This window comes from Leuresthes tenuis, unplaced genomic scaffold (assembly GCF_036924035.1).
Source record: "Leuresthes tenuis unplaced genomic scaffold, fLeuTen1.0.hap1 SCAF_2, whole genome shotgun sequence".
NCBI classification, from domain to species: Eukaryota; Metazoa; Chordata; class Actinopteri; order Atheriniformes; family Atherinopsidae; genus Leuresthes; species Leuresthes tenuis.
The window spans coordinates 112,797-130,997 of record NW_027325356.1 but is presented as its reverse complement, the minus strand read 5'-3'; the positions used below and the strand labels follow the sequence as shown (position 1 = coordinate 130,997).

The 18,201-nt window shown below is 47.7% G+C and overlaps 1 protein-coding gene across 2 annotated transcripts in view; it reads left to right on the top strand.

Annotated features, from left to right (window-relative positions):
• The window catches only part of vps13c (vacuolar protein sorting 13 homolog C), a 112,583-nt gene that overhangs the window by 41,955 nt on the left and 52,427 nt on the right, over positions 1-18,201 (top strand). For both annotated transcript variants that reach the window (XM_072379777.1, XM_072379776.1), the window contains 27 exons: positions 950-1,254; positions 3,044-3,191; positions 3,271-3,379; positions 3,443-3,573; positions 3,673-3,829; positions 3,942-4,021; positions 5,837-5,896; positions 6,127-6,280; positions 6,356-6,475; positions 6,556-6,659; positions 7,147-7,314; positions 7,938-8,242; positions 8,413-8,560; positions 8,897-9,035; positions 9,115-9,230; positions 9,300-9,466; positions 10,171-10,424; positions 11,341-11,567; positions 13,915-14,007; positions 14,183-14,416; positions 14,495-14,626; positions 14,910-14,999; positions 15,828-15,983; positions 16,171-16,435; positions 16,524-16,684; positions 16,774-16,895; positions 17,037-17,334. In XM_072379777.1, the coding sequence (XP_072235878.1) occupies positions 950-1,254; positions 3,044-3,191; positions 3,271-3,379; positions 3,443-3,573; positions 3,673-3,829; positions 3,942-4,021; positions 5,837-5,896; positions 6,127-6,280; positions 6,356-6,475; positions 6,556-6,659; positions 7,147-7,314; positions 7,938-8,242; positions 8,413-8,560; positions 8,897-9,035; positions 9,115-9,230; positions 9,300-9,466; positions 10,171-10,424; positions 11,341-11,567; positions 13,915-14,007; positions 14,183-14,416; positions 14,495-14,626; positions 14,910-14,999; positions 15,828-15,983; positions 16,171-16,435; positions 16,524-16,684; positions 16,774-16,895; positions 17,037-17,334 (4,443 nt within the window). The remainder of the gene's footprint in view (positions 1-949; positions 1,255-3,043; positions 3,192-3,270; positions 3,380-3,442; positions 3,574-3,672; positions 3,830-3,941; positions 4,022-5,836; positions 5,897-6,126; positions 6,281-6,355; positions 6,476-6,555; positions 6,660-7,146; positions 7,315-7,937; positions 8,243-8,412; positions 8,561-8,896; positions 9,036-9,114; positions 9,231-9,299; positions 9,467-10,170; positions 10,425-11,340; positions 11,568-13,914; positions 14,008-14,182; positions 14,417-14,494; positions 14,627-14,909; positions 15,000-15,827; positions 15,984-16,170; positions 16,436-16,523; positions 16,685-16,773; positions 16,896-17,036; positions 17,335-18,201) is intronic.

The following is an 18,201-nucleotide window of genomic DNA, read 5'->3' as shown; positions in this document are numbered from 1 at the left end:
TAATTTAAGGTTCCACAGGGACTCAGGGTTCACCCCACCATCAGTTCTGATTGACCCGAACTCAGAGAGAAGAACAAAGGAAACAAACATCAGAGAGGCAGAAGTTTTACTGAAACCAAAACCAACTCAGATTTGAGAGGTGACAGAAGGAGGTATAGTTACCCTAACCCTACCAGAAAGGTAATCCCACTGCCAGTAAAGAGGCGGTGCATTCAAAGACACCACATCGTCTGAGTTTTCAGAACCAACTGAGCAAATTCTCACAACGGGCATATTTGTTAATTTATTTATTTATTGTTTAACTTGGATTAGTCAGATTGCCCTTAAACTCACGACAGGTGACTGAGTGATGGATCATTTCTGTGCAGCAAGATCATTCCGTTTATGATAAAATAGACCTGAGGGCAAACTTTTTTTTTACAAACTGAGGTGTTTGTTGTTCATTAGTTGTTTACCACATCTGGACACACAGATCTCCCAGATAAACGCTGAGTTGGTGAAAACAAACGCTCTGATGGTTGTTATGATTGACAGGCAGAGAACAGATGGAGGAATGCTTCTCATTCACAACATGTGACCCTAACCTGAGCTCCCTTCCTCCATGTTTGCTTTGCTGCTTACTTGGCTGCCATCAAAAACCACCAGCCCACTGCCACACCCCCTCAGTCACATGACCTCTGACTGGTGACCTCACTTCCTGCCCTGATAGGTTCCAAGGTTCATTCTTGTTTCATTCACAGTAGATCTCCTTTCCATCTGAGTTTCTGGTTTTTGTCTTAATGTTTAAACTGAAAGACATTTTCATGATGTTTATGAAACACGGATGAACCTGAACGCTCCGTGCAGGGAACACTTCACATCAGCCTTCTGACTCGCTCCCTCATGGCCTCTCTGTAAGTTGTCTTCATGTGATGCTGAGGTATCTCACACCTGATTGGTTGTTTTTCAGATGTTTGTTGACAACTTCCAGACAGCCAAAAAAGCTCTGAGTGCCGCCACAGCTCAGGCGGCCGAAAAGGCAGCGTCCAGTGTTCGCAGCTTTGCTCAGAAGAGTTTCCGTCTGTCCATGGACATCAGCCTGAAGGCGCCGCTCATCATCATCCCCCAGTCGTCCACCTCCCATAATGCCATGGTGGTGGATCTGGGTCTGATCACGGTGGCAAACCGGTTCTGTCTGCTGCCCGCTGAAGACTTCCCTTTACCTGCCGTGGTCGAGAAGATGGATGTCAAGCTGACGCAGCTCAAACTGTCCAGGTATAAACCCTGAACTCTACTCTGATCCTGAAACTGTGGTGATGTTCAGAGGTCAAACCAGTGTTCTGACCCGACTCAGACTGGGAGAGGGAGGGTAACACTAAACTAGAAGGTTGGTTAGGAAAGTCATTTACTGTTTAATGACAATAGTGATTAGATGTACAGCAACACAAGCAGAGCCAAACAAAATAATAAATCAAAAGGACCAACTACATCAACATAGAAACAACGGTTAACAGCCCAGGTCCGGACGAGTCTAACTAACGAGAAAAACCAACTAAATGTAACAAAAGGGGCTTCAACCAAGTCTGTCTGTTCCTCAAATGACTCGGAAAGCAACAAGTATATCATCTAAGTTTACAGCCTCTCAAAGACGAGCAGCACAAACACAATAACTACTGTTAACCAAGACCATAAACAAAAAGTAATGATACAATCACAGCCAATAAAATGCACACAAACAGGACGAGCTGCTCACACCAGATCACAGCTGCCCTGAACAGCAGAAGGCTCATGAAAAAAAGGCTGAGGTGCTCCAGAGACTGGTGGATCAGGACCCAGAACCGTCCACTGACACCAGAAGGTAGGAGGAGTCACGAGCGTTCAGCCAATCCTGAACGGGCAGCTTGGCCAGCAAGACGTGGGTCAGAACCGGATGGTCTAGTCACATAAAATAACCACTTCACAGTGAGCTCTTTCTGATCTGATTAACCTCAATATGTGATGTTGAGCTGATGAGCAGCACCAGAGCAGTCGTCTGATTGGATGATGTTTCTGCTTCTTTTCTGTTTGTGTGATTGAGCTTTCAGACGACATGTAACCCTAACCCTAACCTGAGTGAGTGGCTGATATCGAAGGAAGGGCAACATCAACATTTTAAAATAATTATTATTAATTTATACATGTAACACCAGTTCACAACTTCTGTCATTTGAGGCCCTTCAAACAGAGAATAAACAAGTTTAATATAAATAAAATAAAATCCCATTTGGCTCAAATCAGCCAATTCATCATAAATGTCAGTTAAAATAATTACAACAGATTACATCAAAACTTCTCTTTGATTCAATAATAAAGATCTACTGGACCCCCAAGGTTCCTCACTGTAGGACTAGAAGCCAAGGAAATACCATCTAGAGTAACTATATAACTAGACAATTTCTCCCTGAAGCACTCAGGTCCAAATATAGACTTTGTCTGAATTTAGAAGCATTGAGTCATCCAGGTCTTTATGTCTTTAAGACAGGCTTGTAGTCTGACCAACCTGTTGGTTTCATCTGGTTTCATAGATAAGTACAGCTGAGTATCATCAGCATAACAATGGAAATTTATGCCATGCTGTCTGATAATGTTACCTAATGGAAGCATGTATAGAGTAAAAAGAATCGGTCCAAGCACAGAACCCTGAGGAACTCCATGACTTACTCTGGTGTGTGAGGAAGATTCTTCATTTACAAGAACAAACTGGAATCTATCAGATAAATATGACTTAAACCAGCCTAATGCAGTTCCTTTAATCCCAATAACATGTTCAAGTCTCTGTAACAGAATGCTGTGATCGACCGTATCAAATGCAGCTCTGAGATCCAACAGGACAAGAAACAAGTCCGCTATCAGAGGCTAAGAGGAGATCATTGGTAACTTTCTGTGCACACAGGTGAACCAGAATATTGTAAACTTTGAGATGAATCTCTGGTCTTTGAAGGCACCGCCAAGACAGAACATTTATGCTTTAACACACTGAGGTTCAGTCAAACAGCAGCTCAGTGAAACTCTGATGTGTTCTTAGAACCACGCTGAAGCGAGAGTCCTCTGAGCCGGACATCGAGATCCTTCAGCCAATCAACTTGGAGCTGCTCGTCACCAGAAACCTGGCTGCTTCTTGGTTCTCCAAGTTACCCGGGGTCCAGGTCCAGGGGGTCCTGCGCTCCCTAAACGTACGTCTGTCATGTGGTGATGTTCAGACTGAAATTTTGTTTTTTCTTAATAAGACTTAATTCTTATTCTGATCTGCAGGTGAGTCTGACTGAGGAAGATATCGGTGTGCTGATGAAGATTCTGCAGGAGAACATTGGGGAGGGCAGCACTGAACACAACAGGGACATCGGAGAACAGGTGGCTCAAGGTAAGGCTCAGCAGCTGCTTCTTATTTAACCAATCCCAGACTGAGATGTATTTCCCTCCACAGAGAGGGCGGAGCCAGCAGAGCAGTTGGGGCCGGTGTTGTTACAGTCAGGACCTGACGGTGCGGTGAAGGCCACCAACGGAGAACACACTGAGAACATTGTCAATGTTCTGCTGGACTTTGAAGTCAAAGAGGTACAAATGCTTTGACCGACTATTCCAGAAACTGTAAGCGGCCTCTAACGTGGCGGTGCTCTCCTGTCGTCTGATGCCATTTCCTGTTTTCTCCCCAAGTTGCTTCTGACCCTGAAGAAGCCCTGGCAGCAGAGGGAGTCTCCTTTCCTCATCTTCCAGATTGCTCAGCTCGGCGTCAACACCAAAGTCAGGAAGTATGACTTGTGTGCCACAACATACATCAAGACGGTGTCCATGATGTGCCCGGAGTTCAAAGGTCAGAGCCTCACAGCAGCGTTAAAGGCTGGTTGCTATGGTTACAGCAGCGTCTGCGTGGCTTCTTGTCCCCACAGGAAGTCAGACGTGTTGATGAATTGTTTTTGTTTCAGACTCGAGTGGCGAGCCGCTGTGTCTGATCAACTCTTCAGCCGACTCTGGAGCCGAATTGCTCAAAGTGCAGTACTGCAAGGTGAGGAGATGTTTGTCCAGGTGTTTGTCACCTGTCCAGGTGTGTGTCACCTGTCCAGGTGTGTGTCACCTGTCCAGGTGTGTGTCACCTGTCCAGGTGTGTGTCACCTATCCAGGTGTGTGTCACCTGTCCAGGTGTTTGTCACCTGTCCAGGTGTGTGTCACCTCTCCAGGTGTTTGTCACCTGTCCAGGTGTTTGTCACCTGTCCAGGTGTTTGTCACCTGTCCAGGTGTTTGTCACCTGTCCAGGTGTGTGTCACCTGTCCAGGTGTTTGTCACCTGTCCAGGTGTTTGTCACCTGTCCAGGTGTTTGTCACCTGTCCAGGTGTGTGTCACCTGTCCAGGTGTGTGTCACCTATCCAGGTGTGTGTCACCTGTCCAGGTGTTTGTCACCTGTCCAGGTGTTTGTCACCTGTCCAGGTGTGTGTCACCTCTCCAGGTGTGTGTCACCTCTCCAGGTGTTTGTCACCTGTCCAGGTGTGTGTCACCTCTCCAGGTGTGTGTCACCTGTCCAGGTGTGTGTCACCTGTCCAGGTGTGTGTCACCTATCCAGGTGTGTGTCACCTGTCCAGGTGTGTGTCACCTATCCAGGTGTGTGTCACCTGTCCAGGTGTTTGTCACCTGTCCAGGTGTTTGTCACCTGTCCAGGTGTGTGTCACCTCTCCAGGTGTTTGTCACCTGTCCAGGTGTGTGTCACCTCTCCAGGTGTGTGTCACCTGTCCAGGTGTGTGTCACCTATCCAGGTGTGTGTCACCTATCCAGGTGTGTGTCACCTGTCCAGGTGTTTGTCACCTGTCCAGGTGTTTGTCACCTGTCCAGGTGTGTGTCACCTCTCCAGGTGTGTGTCACCTCTCCAGGTGTGTGTCACCTGTCCAGGTGTTTGTCACCTGTCCAGGTGTGTGTCACCTCTCCAGGTGTTTGTCACCTGTCCAGGTGTGTGTCACCTCTCCAGGTGTGTGTCACCTGTCCAGGTGTGTGTCACCTGTCCAGGTGTTTGTCACCTGTCCAGGTGTGTGTCACCTGTCCAGGTGTGTGTCACCTCTCCAGGTGTTTGTCACCTGTCCAGGTGTTTGTCACCTGTCCAGGTGTGTGTCACCTCTCCAGGTGTGTGTCACCTCTCCAGGTGTGTGTCACCTCTCCAGGTGTTTGTCACCTGTCCAGGTGTGTGTCACCTCTCCAGGTGTGTGTCACCTGTCCAGGTGTGTGTCACCTGTCCAGGTGTGTGTCACCTATCCAGGTGTTTGTCACCTGTCCAGGTGTGTGTCACCTCTCCAGGTGTGTGTCACCTGTCCAGGTGTTTGTCACCTGTCCAGGTGTTTGTCACCTGTCCAGGTGTGTGTCACCTGTCCAGGTGTTTGTCACCTGTCCAGGTGTTTGTCACCTGTCCAGGTGTGTGTCACCTGTCCAGGTGTGTGTCACCTATCCAGGTGTGTGTCACCTGTCCAGGTGTTTGTCACCTGTCCAGGTGTTTGTCACCTGTCCAGGTGTGTGTCACCTCTCCAGGTGTGTGTCACCTCTCCAGGTGTTTGTCACCTGTCCAGGTGTGTGTCACCTGTCCAGGTGTGTGTCACCTCTCCAGGTGTTTGTCACCTCTCCAGGTGTGTGTCACCTCTCCAGGTGTGTGTCACCTGTCCAGGTTTTTGTCACCTGTCCAGGTGTGGGTCACCTGTCCAGGTGTGGGTCACCTGTCCAGGTGTTTGTCACCTGTCCAGGTGTGGGTCACCTGTCCAGGTGTGTGTCACCTGTCCAGGTGTTTGTCACCTGTCCAGGTGTGGGTCACCTGTCATAGTACCTGAACTTCCTGTCTTTGTTTCAGGCTGACCGCTGTGGTCCCAACTTCTCCACCGTCTACAAGAACACCGAACAGATGGTCAACGTAAGTCCTCGTTCATCAGCGCCTGCAGGTCAAACTTCTCATAAACGTGTTTCCAGAACAAACGGGCCCAAGGAGAACACCACCACCAGGAGTAATTTTTATTTAGTTTTGCCTGAATACTTCAGATAAGTTCTGAACGGATATGTTCTGATGGTGTGGATGAACTGGATCTGCTGACAGCTGACCACAAACCCGGACCTGGTTTCACTTCAGTGCTTCTGTCTCTGCAGGTGACCTTCACATCTCTGGACGTCATGCTCCACACTGAGGCTCTTCTGTCAGTCATGAACTCCCTGTCGATGGCGCTGTCACCGGGCGGCATGGCATCCCCAGACCGAGATGCCCGACTGAATTCAGAGGACAGGACGGTGTCAGCCAAGTTGGGTCAGTACCACACAGACAGAAACACACAGAAACTGAGCTGTGCATCCACACTAAAGTTCTGATGTTTCCCGTCAGCTGCCGTGGGTTCACCTTCAGACTGCCAGGTCGTTGATCTGAAGGTGATGATGATGCTAGGAGCCTTCAACGTGCTGGTGTGTGACCAGAGCTGTAACATGGCCGACATCAAAGTCCAGGGTGGGGAGTCTCAGCAAATCTTTGATCTGCTTTTCTTCATCTGTGTCTGATCTGAGTGACGAGTGTGATGTGCTCCTCAGGTATTAACGGCTCGCTGCTGATGCAGGGACCACAGACGCACATTTCAGCCCGCTTACGAGACATTGTCGTCTTGAACGTTGATCCACAGAGTGTCCACAACAAGGTCAGTCAGTTCTCAAAGAGATAAGAAATTCTACCTTTTTTCTTTCCTGAGGTCTTAATGAAACTTCTGTGGCATGTTCTGGTCCAAACTCCGCAGCACAGCAGCCCCTTCACAGCCTTTTCTGTACAGCTCTGTTCACAGCAGCTGCTTTAAGGGGGTGCAGTGATCCACTCTTCACTCTGCAGTCTGATAATATCACAGAAAACCATTACTGCTAAAGGTGGTGTTGTTGGATCATGGGGTTCACTTAGTTTTCAACTCGCTGCTTCTGTGTTTTCTTTCAGTTTCTCGTCAGTAGATAATCACTCAGTGTAATATGTCATGTTGTTGTTTGTATGAGTTTATCAGGATTTTTGGCTGCAGAGAAACTGTAACTTAACTGTACCCCAGTCTCCCTGGACCTTGGATTTGTCCCTGGAAAATCTCCCTGGATTCTCCGAGCTGTCCTTTTGTCCTGCTGACGCCTTCACTCTGAACCGTCTTTCAGGCTATCTCCATCGTGGGAGATGAGGTGTTCAGCTTCGCAATGAGTCTGACTCCAAATGCCACAGAAGGCGCCGGCTACGCTGACACCTCCAAAACTGACGGCAGAGTGAAGCTGAATGTGGGCTGCATCCAGGTGGTTTACCTGCACAAGTTTGTCACGTCTTTACTGGTGAGTCCCATGGCCAGATGAGTGGAAGACTTCTGATATTCATTTATAGTCAAAGATTTGGATTTCTGACACTTCTTGTCTCATCTTCCTCTGCGTTGTTTTTCACTTGCAGGCTCCAGTTTCAAAGGTTTTGTATTTATTGTTTGTTGGAACAAAAACCAGAAACCAAGAAATTGATTTATGTATAAAACAAAGTGTGTGAGATAGACTCTGCTGTCTCAAAGAAAATAGGTTTGGAAAAGTTTGGAAACCCTTATCTCCTCAGTTCTTAACAATTACGTTGTGAAACACTCAAATTTCTCTGGTTACACTTTATTACATTTGGCACTTTTTTTAACCGTCTAACATCTATCATTTGATTTAAAAAATTAGTGGAAGTGAACCTTCCTAAAGTATGTCTAAAACTTGGTTTAGATATGTAAACCTAAAATAAAGTACGTGTTACAACATTTTTACTTCTTGGTTCTGATTGTTATTGATCCAAGGAAATAAGAAATATTAGTCTTTGCTTTTTTCACTGTGTGGAAGTTAAAGGGTTAATAAACACAACAGTTTCAGACTCTCTTCTGCCTTCACGACACCACGTTCTTATTGGAGATGTTCTACATCGTTATGTCCCCCAGAACTTTAGCAACAACTTCCAGATGGCCAAAGAAGCTCTGAGCGCCGCTACGGCTCAGGCGGCAGAGAAGGCGGCATCAAGTGTTCGAAGCTTTGCCCATAAGAGTTTCCGTTTATCCATGGACATCAGGCTGAAGGCGCCACTCATCATCATTCCCCAGTCCTCCACTTCCCACGACGCGCTGGTGATGGACCTGGGTCTGATCACAGTGGGAAACTCTTTCTCTCTGCTGCCGGTGGAGGGACGTCCGCTGCCAGCCGTCACTGACAACATGTTCGTCCAGCTGACGGAGCTCAAACTGTCACGGTGAGTCAAACCGATCCCATCAGAAGTTTCACCAGCCTCCCCTTTTCCATTGGGATCGCAACCAGGAGGCGTGTTTTAGTCGGTTAATGGGTGTTTGTGGAGCTGCTGCGTCACTGTTTGATGAACATCCATCTCAGATATGACTCACACTGGTTCCTGTTGTTCACCAGGACCTGTATGGATCCGGCTTTATGTCGACCCAGCAGTGAGCTGCTAGAACCAGTCAACCTGCACGTGAACATCAAGAGGAACCTGTCAGCTAGCTGGTACAATAAAATGGCCTCCATGGAGATCCATGGAGACCTGAAGCCTATGAAGGTAGGAGGAAGTGGGAGGGGCAGCTGGTTATTAAACATGGTTAGTTAACCCTTCAAAACTGATAAATCTTAGGGTTTAAGTCTTGAAACTGATGAATCAGCTTTTATTTATCTTCTGCCTCAGCTGAACTCCAACAGCTTTGTTCATTTATTTTTTTTTTTACATCCAGTCCACGTTTAAACCTCCAAAGGTACCGTTTCCTTTACTCTAACCCCCTCAGAGAGTGCTCTTTAGTCTCCGTAGACCCCCCCCCCAACCAGGCTTGTGTTAGGCAGCACGTATATCCAAGGCTCTGATCAGATTCTTGGCTCAGTAACAAACCCTGTGTCTGTGCAGCTGGAGCTCAGTCAGGACGACCTGCGGGTTCTGCTCAGGATCATGATTGACAACCTTGGAGAAGCTGGCGGTCCAGAACCCAGTGCCCTTAGACCAGAGACCAGCCGACAGGTCCGAGGGGCCCGAGGACCCTCGACAGGTGTGACAGAAATCCACAGACCTGGTCCTGATCCTCCTTCTGGTGTCATTTTAACCTTAGCTGTGCTCCATCTGTACAGGTGATTCAGAGAAACTCGGTCAGAGAAGTGAGGAAGAAGAGGACGAAGCTCAGCTGAAGTTTACCTTCAACATTGAGTCCGTTAGTCTGGTTCTGTACCATGCCGACCCAAAACAGGTCAGTCAGTCTTAGAAACCCCTCTGGCTGGTTCTGCCTGATTCTGACTGGTTCTGCTGTTTTCACCAGCCATTGGACATCCAGCATCAGCACAGCCTCAGACTTGGTGAGTTTGCCCTCCACCTGCTCCGGGCCTCCGGGGAGGTTCTGACCAGCGGCAGATTGGAGATGTGCACGGTCCTCACCGCGTGCACGCTGGACGACCTGAGGAGCGGCGTGGACAGGGTGACCTCACGGTAAGAGTCATGGTTGACTGTTTTGCGCTTGAACATGGTGGAACTTTAAGGTGGTATAAACAAGGTTTAACTTCATTAGCAAGACAAGACCAACCTGTTTTTCCCCAAAGGATCATTCCATAAAGAGAACAAACTGCACACCTGCCTCTTTGTCTTCTTTTTTAAACTCAGGTTTACTTCCAGAACCGGGGAGCCTGAGGGTTCTTCTTAGTATCTCAGCAGTTCCTAGAACTTTAGAGATCGATGAGAAGCTCAAAAAATACCATGGACTAAAAGAAGAAGCTGAGAAGAGCAGTGAAGGCAGCAGTAGTACCAGAGGTCATGACAGATCCCAGGAACAACATCTCAGATCTATCCAGAAGAGTTCAAGGAACAGCTGAGATACTGAGGAGAACCCTTAAGCTCCCTGGCACTGGGAGAGAACCCAGCTGGAGAAGGTGATGGCCCACAGAGGTGAACAATATGTTTGTCAATCTTCTTATCTAACAACCGTGACTGGAAGTTCAGTTTCAGCCGTATGTGTCCACATCTTATCTCAGCAGAGAGAACCTAAAGTCCTTTTAGGGCAGCACAGCTCTTTTTGCAGATAAAAGATATATTCTGGGACTTTAGTCACAGAAGAACCACTGGCTTTGTGTGCATTGATTGTTCTCCATTGTCCTGCGTCTGGTAGTAGTGTGACCTTCTGTGTTATCCCTCTGCAGGATGATCAGGCGCAAAGAAGAGGACAGCTCAGAGCCCATGGTCGATGTGACGTACCAGCAGGGGGCTGCAGGACGGGAGTTGGTGATGGTTCTGCAGAAACTTTATCTGTGTGCAAGCGTGGAGTTTCTGATGGCCGTTGCAGATTTCTTCCTGCAGGCTCTGCCACAGAGTTCCCCCCCGACCACATCTGTTGCATCAGGTGACAGACTGCTGCTGAGACAGACCGCCAAGCCACATGCTGATGCCAAGGCCGGTAAGACCAGGAGACCAATACCTAAACCAGAGGGAGCTGTGGTCTGAATTTATTTATGATTATAGAGGACAGGAAATAATTTTACAATACTCAAGGTTGGGTTGATACGGAACATAGTAATATAAAAGGAAAGGCAGTGAGTCTGAACTCAGCATGTTTCCTGTTCAGCTTCATTTAATCTGTTAACAAACATCATTTCTACACCTCAAACCTGCAGCATCCCATAAAGTCAGTGAACCTTTTCCCACTTTGTTTCCTTCTGCCAACACTTAAAGCCGTTCTGACTCTGAGGAAACCAGGTGATGCAGAGTTCCAGCTGTTATTTTGTCCCATTCCTCCTTAAACAGGTCTTAAGGTGTGCAGCAGTGCGGGGGGGTGGTTGTTTCTCTGCTGGGGACAGGTCAGGACTGCAGGCAGCCAGTCCAGCACCCGTACCTCTTCTTCCTCAGCCAGGCCTTTGGAAGGTGGCAGAATGTGGTTTTCCATGGTCTGCTTGAACAATGCTGGGACGTCCCAGGAAAAGATGTGGCCTTGAAGGCAGCATAGGTTGCTGTAAAATCTCAGGGAACTTTTCTGTAGAAGCCTGTGGTACGGAGACGCTGGTGGATACATCTCTTATTCTGAGCTCATGAAAACAAGGTTATGGTTTTTCTCATGGGATTTTACACTTGAAATCAGAAATAGAAACTAAATTGATCTGAGAGTCATAATCTCACTGGTTCATTCTGAGGTGTCACAGCTTCTCAACCCCCCACCCACGTGTTTGATTACTCAGAAGACATGGTGATTAACTTCACCCAGAGAAGTTTTGTGATCATGATACAGATGAAAAGTCTTCCTGTTGTCCAATTAAAAACTCCTTCTGGTCCAAATCCCAAGAAAAAAACAGACAGTTCTGTCTTTCTTGTCTCTTCAGCTGCTGTGATGAGGACTCGTCTGCAGATAGTGATCGTGGACCCGGAGGTGGTGTTTGTGGGCAGCCTGGCAAAGGCCGATGCCCCCGCCCTTGTGACGTCATTTCAGTGTGACTTCACTCTTCAGGCTGAAGAGGACGGCGCCCAGAACATGAGGGCTAACCTGAGGGAGCTGAAGGTGCTTGCTTGCCCCTTCATCCGGAAGCAGCAGGACAAGGGCATCACAACGGTAAGATCATGTGACCCCAGGGGGAGGAGCATTCAATTCAAGTCAGTTTTATTAATATAGCACCAAATCACAACAAATGTCATCTGAAGGCACTTCAATAATACAGTCCAATTCAAGCCAGTTAGAGTCCAATTTATTGTAATCACAATCCAATAAAATCCATTTCATTGAATTAAAAATGAATCCAATTCATACAGAACCAATTCAAAAACAATTTCCCAGCTCAAGAAACCAACAGATTACACCGAAAACTTCTCTTTGATCCAATCCCCCGACCTGAGCTGCATGAGGCGACTGTGGAGAGAAAAAACTCCCTTTTAGGAAGAAACCTCCATCAGAACCAGAACCAGGAAGAAACCTCCATCAGAACCAGAACCAGGAAGGGTCCATCTGCCTGGACCAGCTGGGGCTGAGAGGACAGGAAAGAGGGGACAACAAGCAGCGTAACACCAGGCCAGAGATACCTGCTGAGAGAGAGAAACACAAGTTAATGACAGCAATGATGTCATCTGTACATGGAGGGAGGAGAGGTGCATCATGGGAGCTCCCCCAGCAGGCTGGGCCTATAGCAGCAGAACTATGGGATGTTTCAGGCTCACCTGAGCCATCCCTAACTATAAGCTTCATCAGAAAGGAAAGTTTCAGCCTGATCTTAAAGGTAGAGAGGGTGTCTGCTTCCTGAAACCAAACTGGCAGCTGGTTCCACAGAGAGGGGCCTGATAACTGAAGGCTCTGCCTCCCATTCTGCTTTTAGGGGCCTGATAACTGAAGGCTCTGCCTCCCATTCTGCTTTTAGGGGCCTGATAACTGAAGGCTCTGCCTCCCATTCTGCTTTTAGGGGCCTGATAACTGAAGGCTCTGCCTCCCATTCTGCTTTTAGGGGCCTGATAACTGAAGGCTCTGCCTCCCGTTCTGCTTTTAGGGGCCTGATAACTGAAGGCTCTGCCTCCCGTTCTGCTTTTAGGGGCCTGATAACTGAAGGCTCTGCCTCCCATTCTGCTTTTAGGGGCCTGATAACTGAAGGCTCTGCCTCCCATTCTGCTTTTAGGGGCCTGATAACTGAAGGCTCTGCCTCCCATTCTGCTTTTAGGGGCCTGATAACTGAAGGCTCTGCCTCCCATTCTGCTTTTAGGGGCCTGATAACTGAAGGCTCTGCCTCCCATTCTGCTTTTAGGGGCCTGATAACTGAAGGCTCTGCCTCCCATTCTGCTTTTAGGGGCCTGATAACTGAAGGCTCTGCCTCCCATTCTGCTTTTAGGGGCCTGATAACTGAAGGCTCTGCCTCCCATTCTGCTTTTAGGGGCCTGATAACTGAAGGCTCTGCCTCCCATTCTGCTTTTAGAAACTCTGGGAACCACAAGGAAACCTGCAGCCTGAGAGCAAAGTGCTCTGTTGGGGAAATATCCAACTGTGAGATCTTTAAGATGTGATGGAGCTCGGTCATTAAGAGCTTTATATGTGAGGAGAAGAATCTTAAATTCTATCCTGAATTTAACAGGGAGCCAATGAAGACAGCTGAGTATCATCAGCATAACAATGGAACTTTATGCCATGCTGTCTGATAATGTTACCTAATGGAAGCATGTATAAAGAGAAAAGAATCGGTCCAAGCACAGAACCCTGAGGAACTCCATGACTTACTCCGATGTGTGAGGAAGATTCTTCATTTACAAGAACAAACTGGAATCTATCAGATAAATATGACTTAAACCAGCCTAATGCAGTTCCTTTAATCCCAATAACATGTTCAAGTCTCTGTAACAGAATGCTGTGATCGATCAAATCGGTCATGTTTTCTTTGTTCAGAATATCGTGGGACGCTGTTTGCCCGCGTCTCTGATCAGCTCTGATTTTTACTTTTTAGGACCACAGAGGTTTACCTTCAGAATTTTAACCTCGAAACATGAAGTCACACTACCAGAATCTGTATTTAGGTGAAGCTAAGAACAAAGCTAAAGCCTCCAGATCACTAAGTACCTCATGTTCTGAGCACCCTGAAACTAAACTCAAGGACTCCTATAATCTTTTCCTCCTGGCAAACATCTCAGGGTTAAAGTCAGATGGAGGAAAACTGCTTCAGCACTCTGACACCCAGCTGTGATGTGGGTCTGAAGCTCCAGATGTTCAGTAAATCTTCTCCAGAAACAGCTGCAGATGCTTCATCTAATGGGATCTGATCATGTTGTTCCAGGAAGGTTCTCTCATATATCAGAGATAATCTAGAATATTACGTTCTTCTTCTTATTATAGTAATATTTTATTTATTATTACATCAAATAAAAAGGTAAATATAGTGCTGTCACAGGCTGTCCTCATATTTATGAATAGTGTTTTTGCTGTCCAACAGGTGCTGAAACCATGTTCGGTCGCCTTGGAAACTAAAACACGCCCCGACAAACCCCTGAGTGGCTCTGTGACGGTGGAGGAGATCATTGTGAAGGTTTGTTCTCTAAAACAATGCTCGTCAGCAGAGATCGATGGAAAGTGGAAACAGCGGGTGCTGTTTTTTTAACATGTGACCTAGTTATGACCGTGATGTCACAGCATCAAAGCAGCAGAAGCAGGAAACAACGAGCTGTCCCTGAACTCATCAGTGGTGCTCCTTCCCCCTACAGATCTCTCCGGTCATCCTCAATACGGTGATGACCATCACAGCCGCCATGACGCTAAAGCCACACGACGAGCAGAGCAAGGACTTGCCAGCTGAGGTCAGTGACCTATGGTCTGTCAGGAACATCTACACCTGTAACTTCTGGTTCCTGGGGGTGGACCAGGCCACTGAGATGACTGAGAGCTTCAGAGAGCCCAACAGGTGCAACGAGGGCGAGAGCTTCACCGCTGAGGTTAAGGTACGAAAGACGTTCTTTTTTTGGAATGTGACAATAACGGGGCCCCTTCCCTGCTGATGAGGTACTGTTGGCCCATAGGTGGTCCAGGTGACCCTGGAGTCTGGTTTGGGCCATCGGACAGTCCCTCTGCTGCTGGCTGAGTCGTCCCTCAACGGACTCGCCAAGAACTGGTCGTCTTTGCTGCAGCTGAGGGCTGACATGACGCTGGAGGTGAGACTTGACCCTGACCTTTAACCTTTAACATGACTTTTGACCTTTTACCAGACCCAGGTACATGCGATATGTTTATGAAACAACGTTTTAGGTGTTCTGACCATTTCCCATCCAGCTCACGGATCCTGGCCAGTGCTCCTTGGGTCAGGAACTTTTATAAAATCTGTTTATAGTTTGAACTCCAGCCTCAAACGTTCAGGATATTCCTTCTCACCCAGTTTCAGATTTTCTGGATATTTTTTAGTTACTATGTGATGTTTGCTTTTGTTTTTTTGAGCAGGTAAACTACTTTAATGAGACCCATGCGGTGTGGGAACCTCTGATCGAACGGGTTGACAGTGGCCGACGCAGATGGAACCTGGAGCTCAAGGTAAAATAGTTAAACGGGCTGTTTTTGTTACGCTTCTCATTGGTGTTTTATGTCGTCCCAACTGATACTGTGTGAGCTCAGTGTCTTATCTCTGTCCCATCTGATCTCAGATCAGTTGTAGCGTCTCTAGAGTTTCTCAACTGACATAAACTCCAGCTTTTGTGATTGTGCTTTGAAAGCCAACCCTTTGACCTTTACCAGGCACCAAGTGGCTCAGTCCCTGTTGAAGGTTGCAGGATGCTGCCTGTTATTCCAGATGTTTGGACCTGCAGAAGTGAACTAACTGTGACAGCAGTTTGTTTGATAAAGTCCAAACCCTCTCTGGGTGTATCAGGAGTCGTGTGCTTTTCTTCTCCGCTGTCCTTGAGCAGTGTAGTTCGAACTGGGGGACTGGATAGTGTAGTGGTGAGATTGCCACCTTTCATGTGGGTGATAAGATATATTTATATTTCAGGAGAAGAGGAATTTACAGATGACACCACTGCGGCCCGATCTAAAGAGCATAGAGCTCTGACCTTCTTTAATCATGAGACCTCTGTAACTGGTGACCTCCAATCAGATCAACACTGATGTAGAGATAAATCGTTAAAATACATCTTATTCACACTCGTGAGCATGTGGCTAAAAACAGCCGGGTGCCTCCACGTCTGCATCTTCTCCATTCACCTTTCTAGTTAGCTGATGGTCCAGATGGGAGTGAGACATTCATTGAGTCAGAGAAGACGGCCTCTGGAGTCGGGATGAAAATAATTGTGGTGCTGCTGTGCGGGATTTAAACCCCTCAGAGCCTGGGTGTCAGCCTGATGAACTCTGCTTTTATTCCTGCAGATTAAGAACAATCCGGTTATGGACAAGAGTCCCGTCCATGGAGACGACTACGTTCTTCTTCCTGAACCTCGCTCCGCCATCAGCATCTGCTCCAAAGACGCCATGAACGTCACCCTCTCCAAGTGCAGCCTCAACGTCTTCCACAATCTCGCCAAGGTACAACTGCTCCTGGCGTAGGGTATAAAAAGCCAGCCTCATCCAGTAGAGGGTTGTTTTCATATTCATGTACAGTATGAAGTGTTTCCAGTCTTCTTGAACTACTGGCAGAATATCTGTTAATGCTGATACATTCAGTGGACTTAGCCTGCTGAAAGTGACTTTTCTTTGCTGTTTTATCTTTCAGGCCTTCTCAGAGGGCACCGCCTCGACCCATGATTACATCTTAAAGGAAAAGGCCCCCTTCACCATCAAAAACTCCCTGGGAATTCCCCTGATTCTGCAGCACAGTGCCAACCTAAGGCCGGTGGGATCTCCAACCCGCGGAAAACTGCACGAGCTGTCGGTGGATCAGAGCGTGGACCTGGAGCACACCGTGTTTGAATCATCATCCAGAGGCAAACTTTCGGCTCTGCAGCGGCAGGAGAGCTGCCTCTTTCACCTCACTATCGGTCAGACACCTTCGCTGTGGCTTCTTTTGTTCTTTGTTTGACATCCTGAGGCGGTCTGTGAGTAAACGTGCTTGTCTGAACCCTGCAGTGCCCTCCGGATACAGCGAGATCGCCAACATCGCCGTGGATAAACCTGGCCGGCGTCTCTACAACGTGCGCGGTCCCATGCTGCAGGAGGCTGTCTCCGTGTTGCTGCAGATCGACGCCGCCGATGGTAACAAGGTCATCACTGTCCGCTCGCCACTGCAGGTCAGAACCACAGACGCTGGTCAGTTCCAGTTGGGGGATAGCACTGAGTCTTCAGCAGGTGTTGATAAGTGTTCGTTGTTGGGTTTCAGATACAGAATCACTTCTCTGTGCCGTTCACCATAATGAGGTACTGTCCCACATCCAGGAGTATGCAGAGCGTCGGAGAGGCCCAACCTGAGAGAGAGTTTCATGTCAACTTGGAAACATACAGGTATCATGACATCATGTCTGTCAGCTCCGCTGCCGTGGCGTCCTGTTCGGTTTGGTTACTTCAGAGCCTGTGACGGTCAAACTGGACCCAGTTAAAGAGAACCAGGACTTTGAACTGGTCTCACTGCTCTGTGTGTTGCAGATGCCAGCTGTTTGTGCGTCCAGCGGGTCCTCTGGAGGGTCAGTACACTGCATCGTCCAGCTGCGTGGCGTGGAAGGAGCAGGTGCACTGCAGCTCGGAGGTGCGCTCGCTGCTGCAGTGTCCTGCCTCTGGCAGCGGCCTGCTGCCGCTTATGGTCAGCACGCTGGCTGTCCCTGACAACCTGCGGCACATCGCCAGCCATGGCGAGGAGGACTGGGACCCCGCCTACATCATCCACCTCCACCCTGTGGCCACGCTGCGCAACCTGCTGCCCTACGCGGTCCGCTATATAATGGAGGTACGAGAGCTGCTGATTCAAAGTTAAGAAGAGTAAAATGAACTAGAAAAAGCTGTTCCCATGACACAGCAGTGAGAATGCTGATAAGCTGAATCAAGATACCAAAGAGGCAAAACATTGTGAAACTTTAACAGAAAGCCAGTTGCTGAAGTCCTGGACAGTGTAGTGGTAAGATTGCCACCTTTGTGTGGGTTTTTGTGGGTGACCTGGGTTCAAATCCCCTGCATGAAAGGTACTACCTCCAGTAGGGGTCCTGAGGCAAGACCCCCTTACCCTACCTGCCCACCTGTAAGTCGCTTTGGATAAAAGCGTCTGATAAACCATAAACATAAACATAACATAAGTCCTGGTTGAAGGAATTCGAAGGTGAAAAGACAACAGTGGAACGATTTGAAGCTGCTGGACAAGTGTCAGCAGAAAAAGGGGTTGAATGAAAACGAGTGAAAAGCCTGAGTGCTGAGTCATTCTAAACGAGTGAAATGGAATGTGTATTCCAGCTTAATTTGAACTTTAAATTGAATTTTGAAAGTGCTGAAGTGACAGCTGCAGAACATTTAAACACAGAGATGAACAGTTGTCATGAAAAAGGTTAAAGGTTAAATGGATCACCAGAATCTTAAATAACCTTAAATGCGATACAGAGAAAGGCATAGAAAAGAAAGAAAGAAATGGTTTAATTCATAGCAGCTTATTTGAATAATGGCCTGGAATGAAATGGGCTCACATTTTACTTCAAGTTTCAGGGAGAAATTAGTTTGACACTGGATAAGTCCAACATGAAGCACAGAAACAGTGAAGCTGAGAACCTCACAGTGAGCTGCTTCTGTCTGTTATAGAGTCTCATGTGAAAATAAACCCAAAAGATTT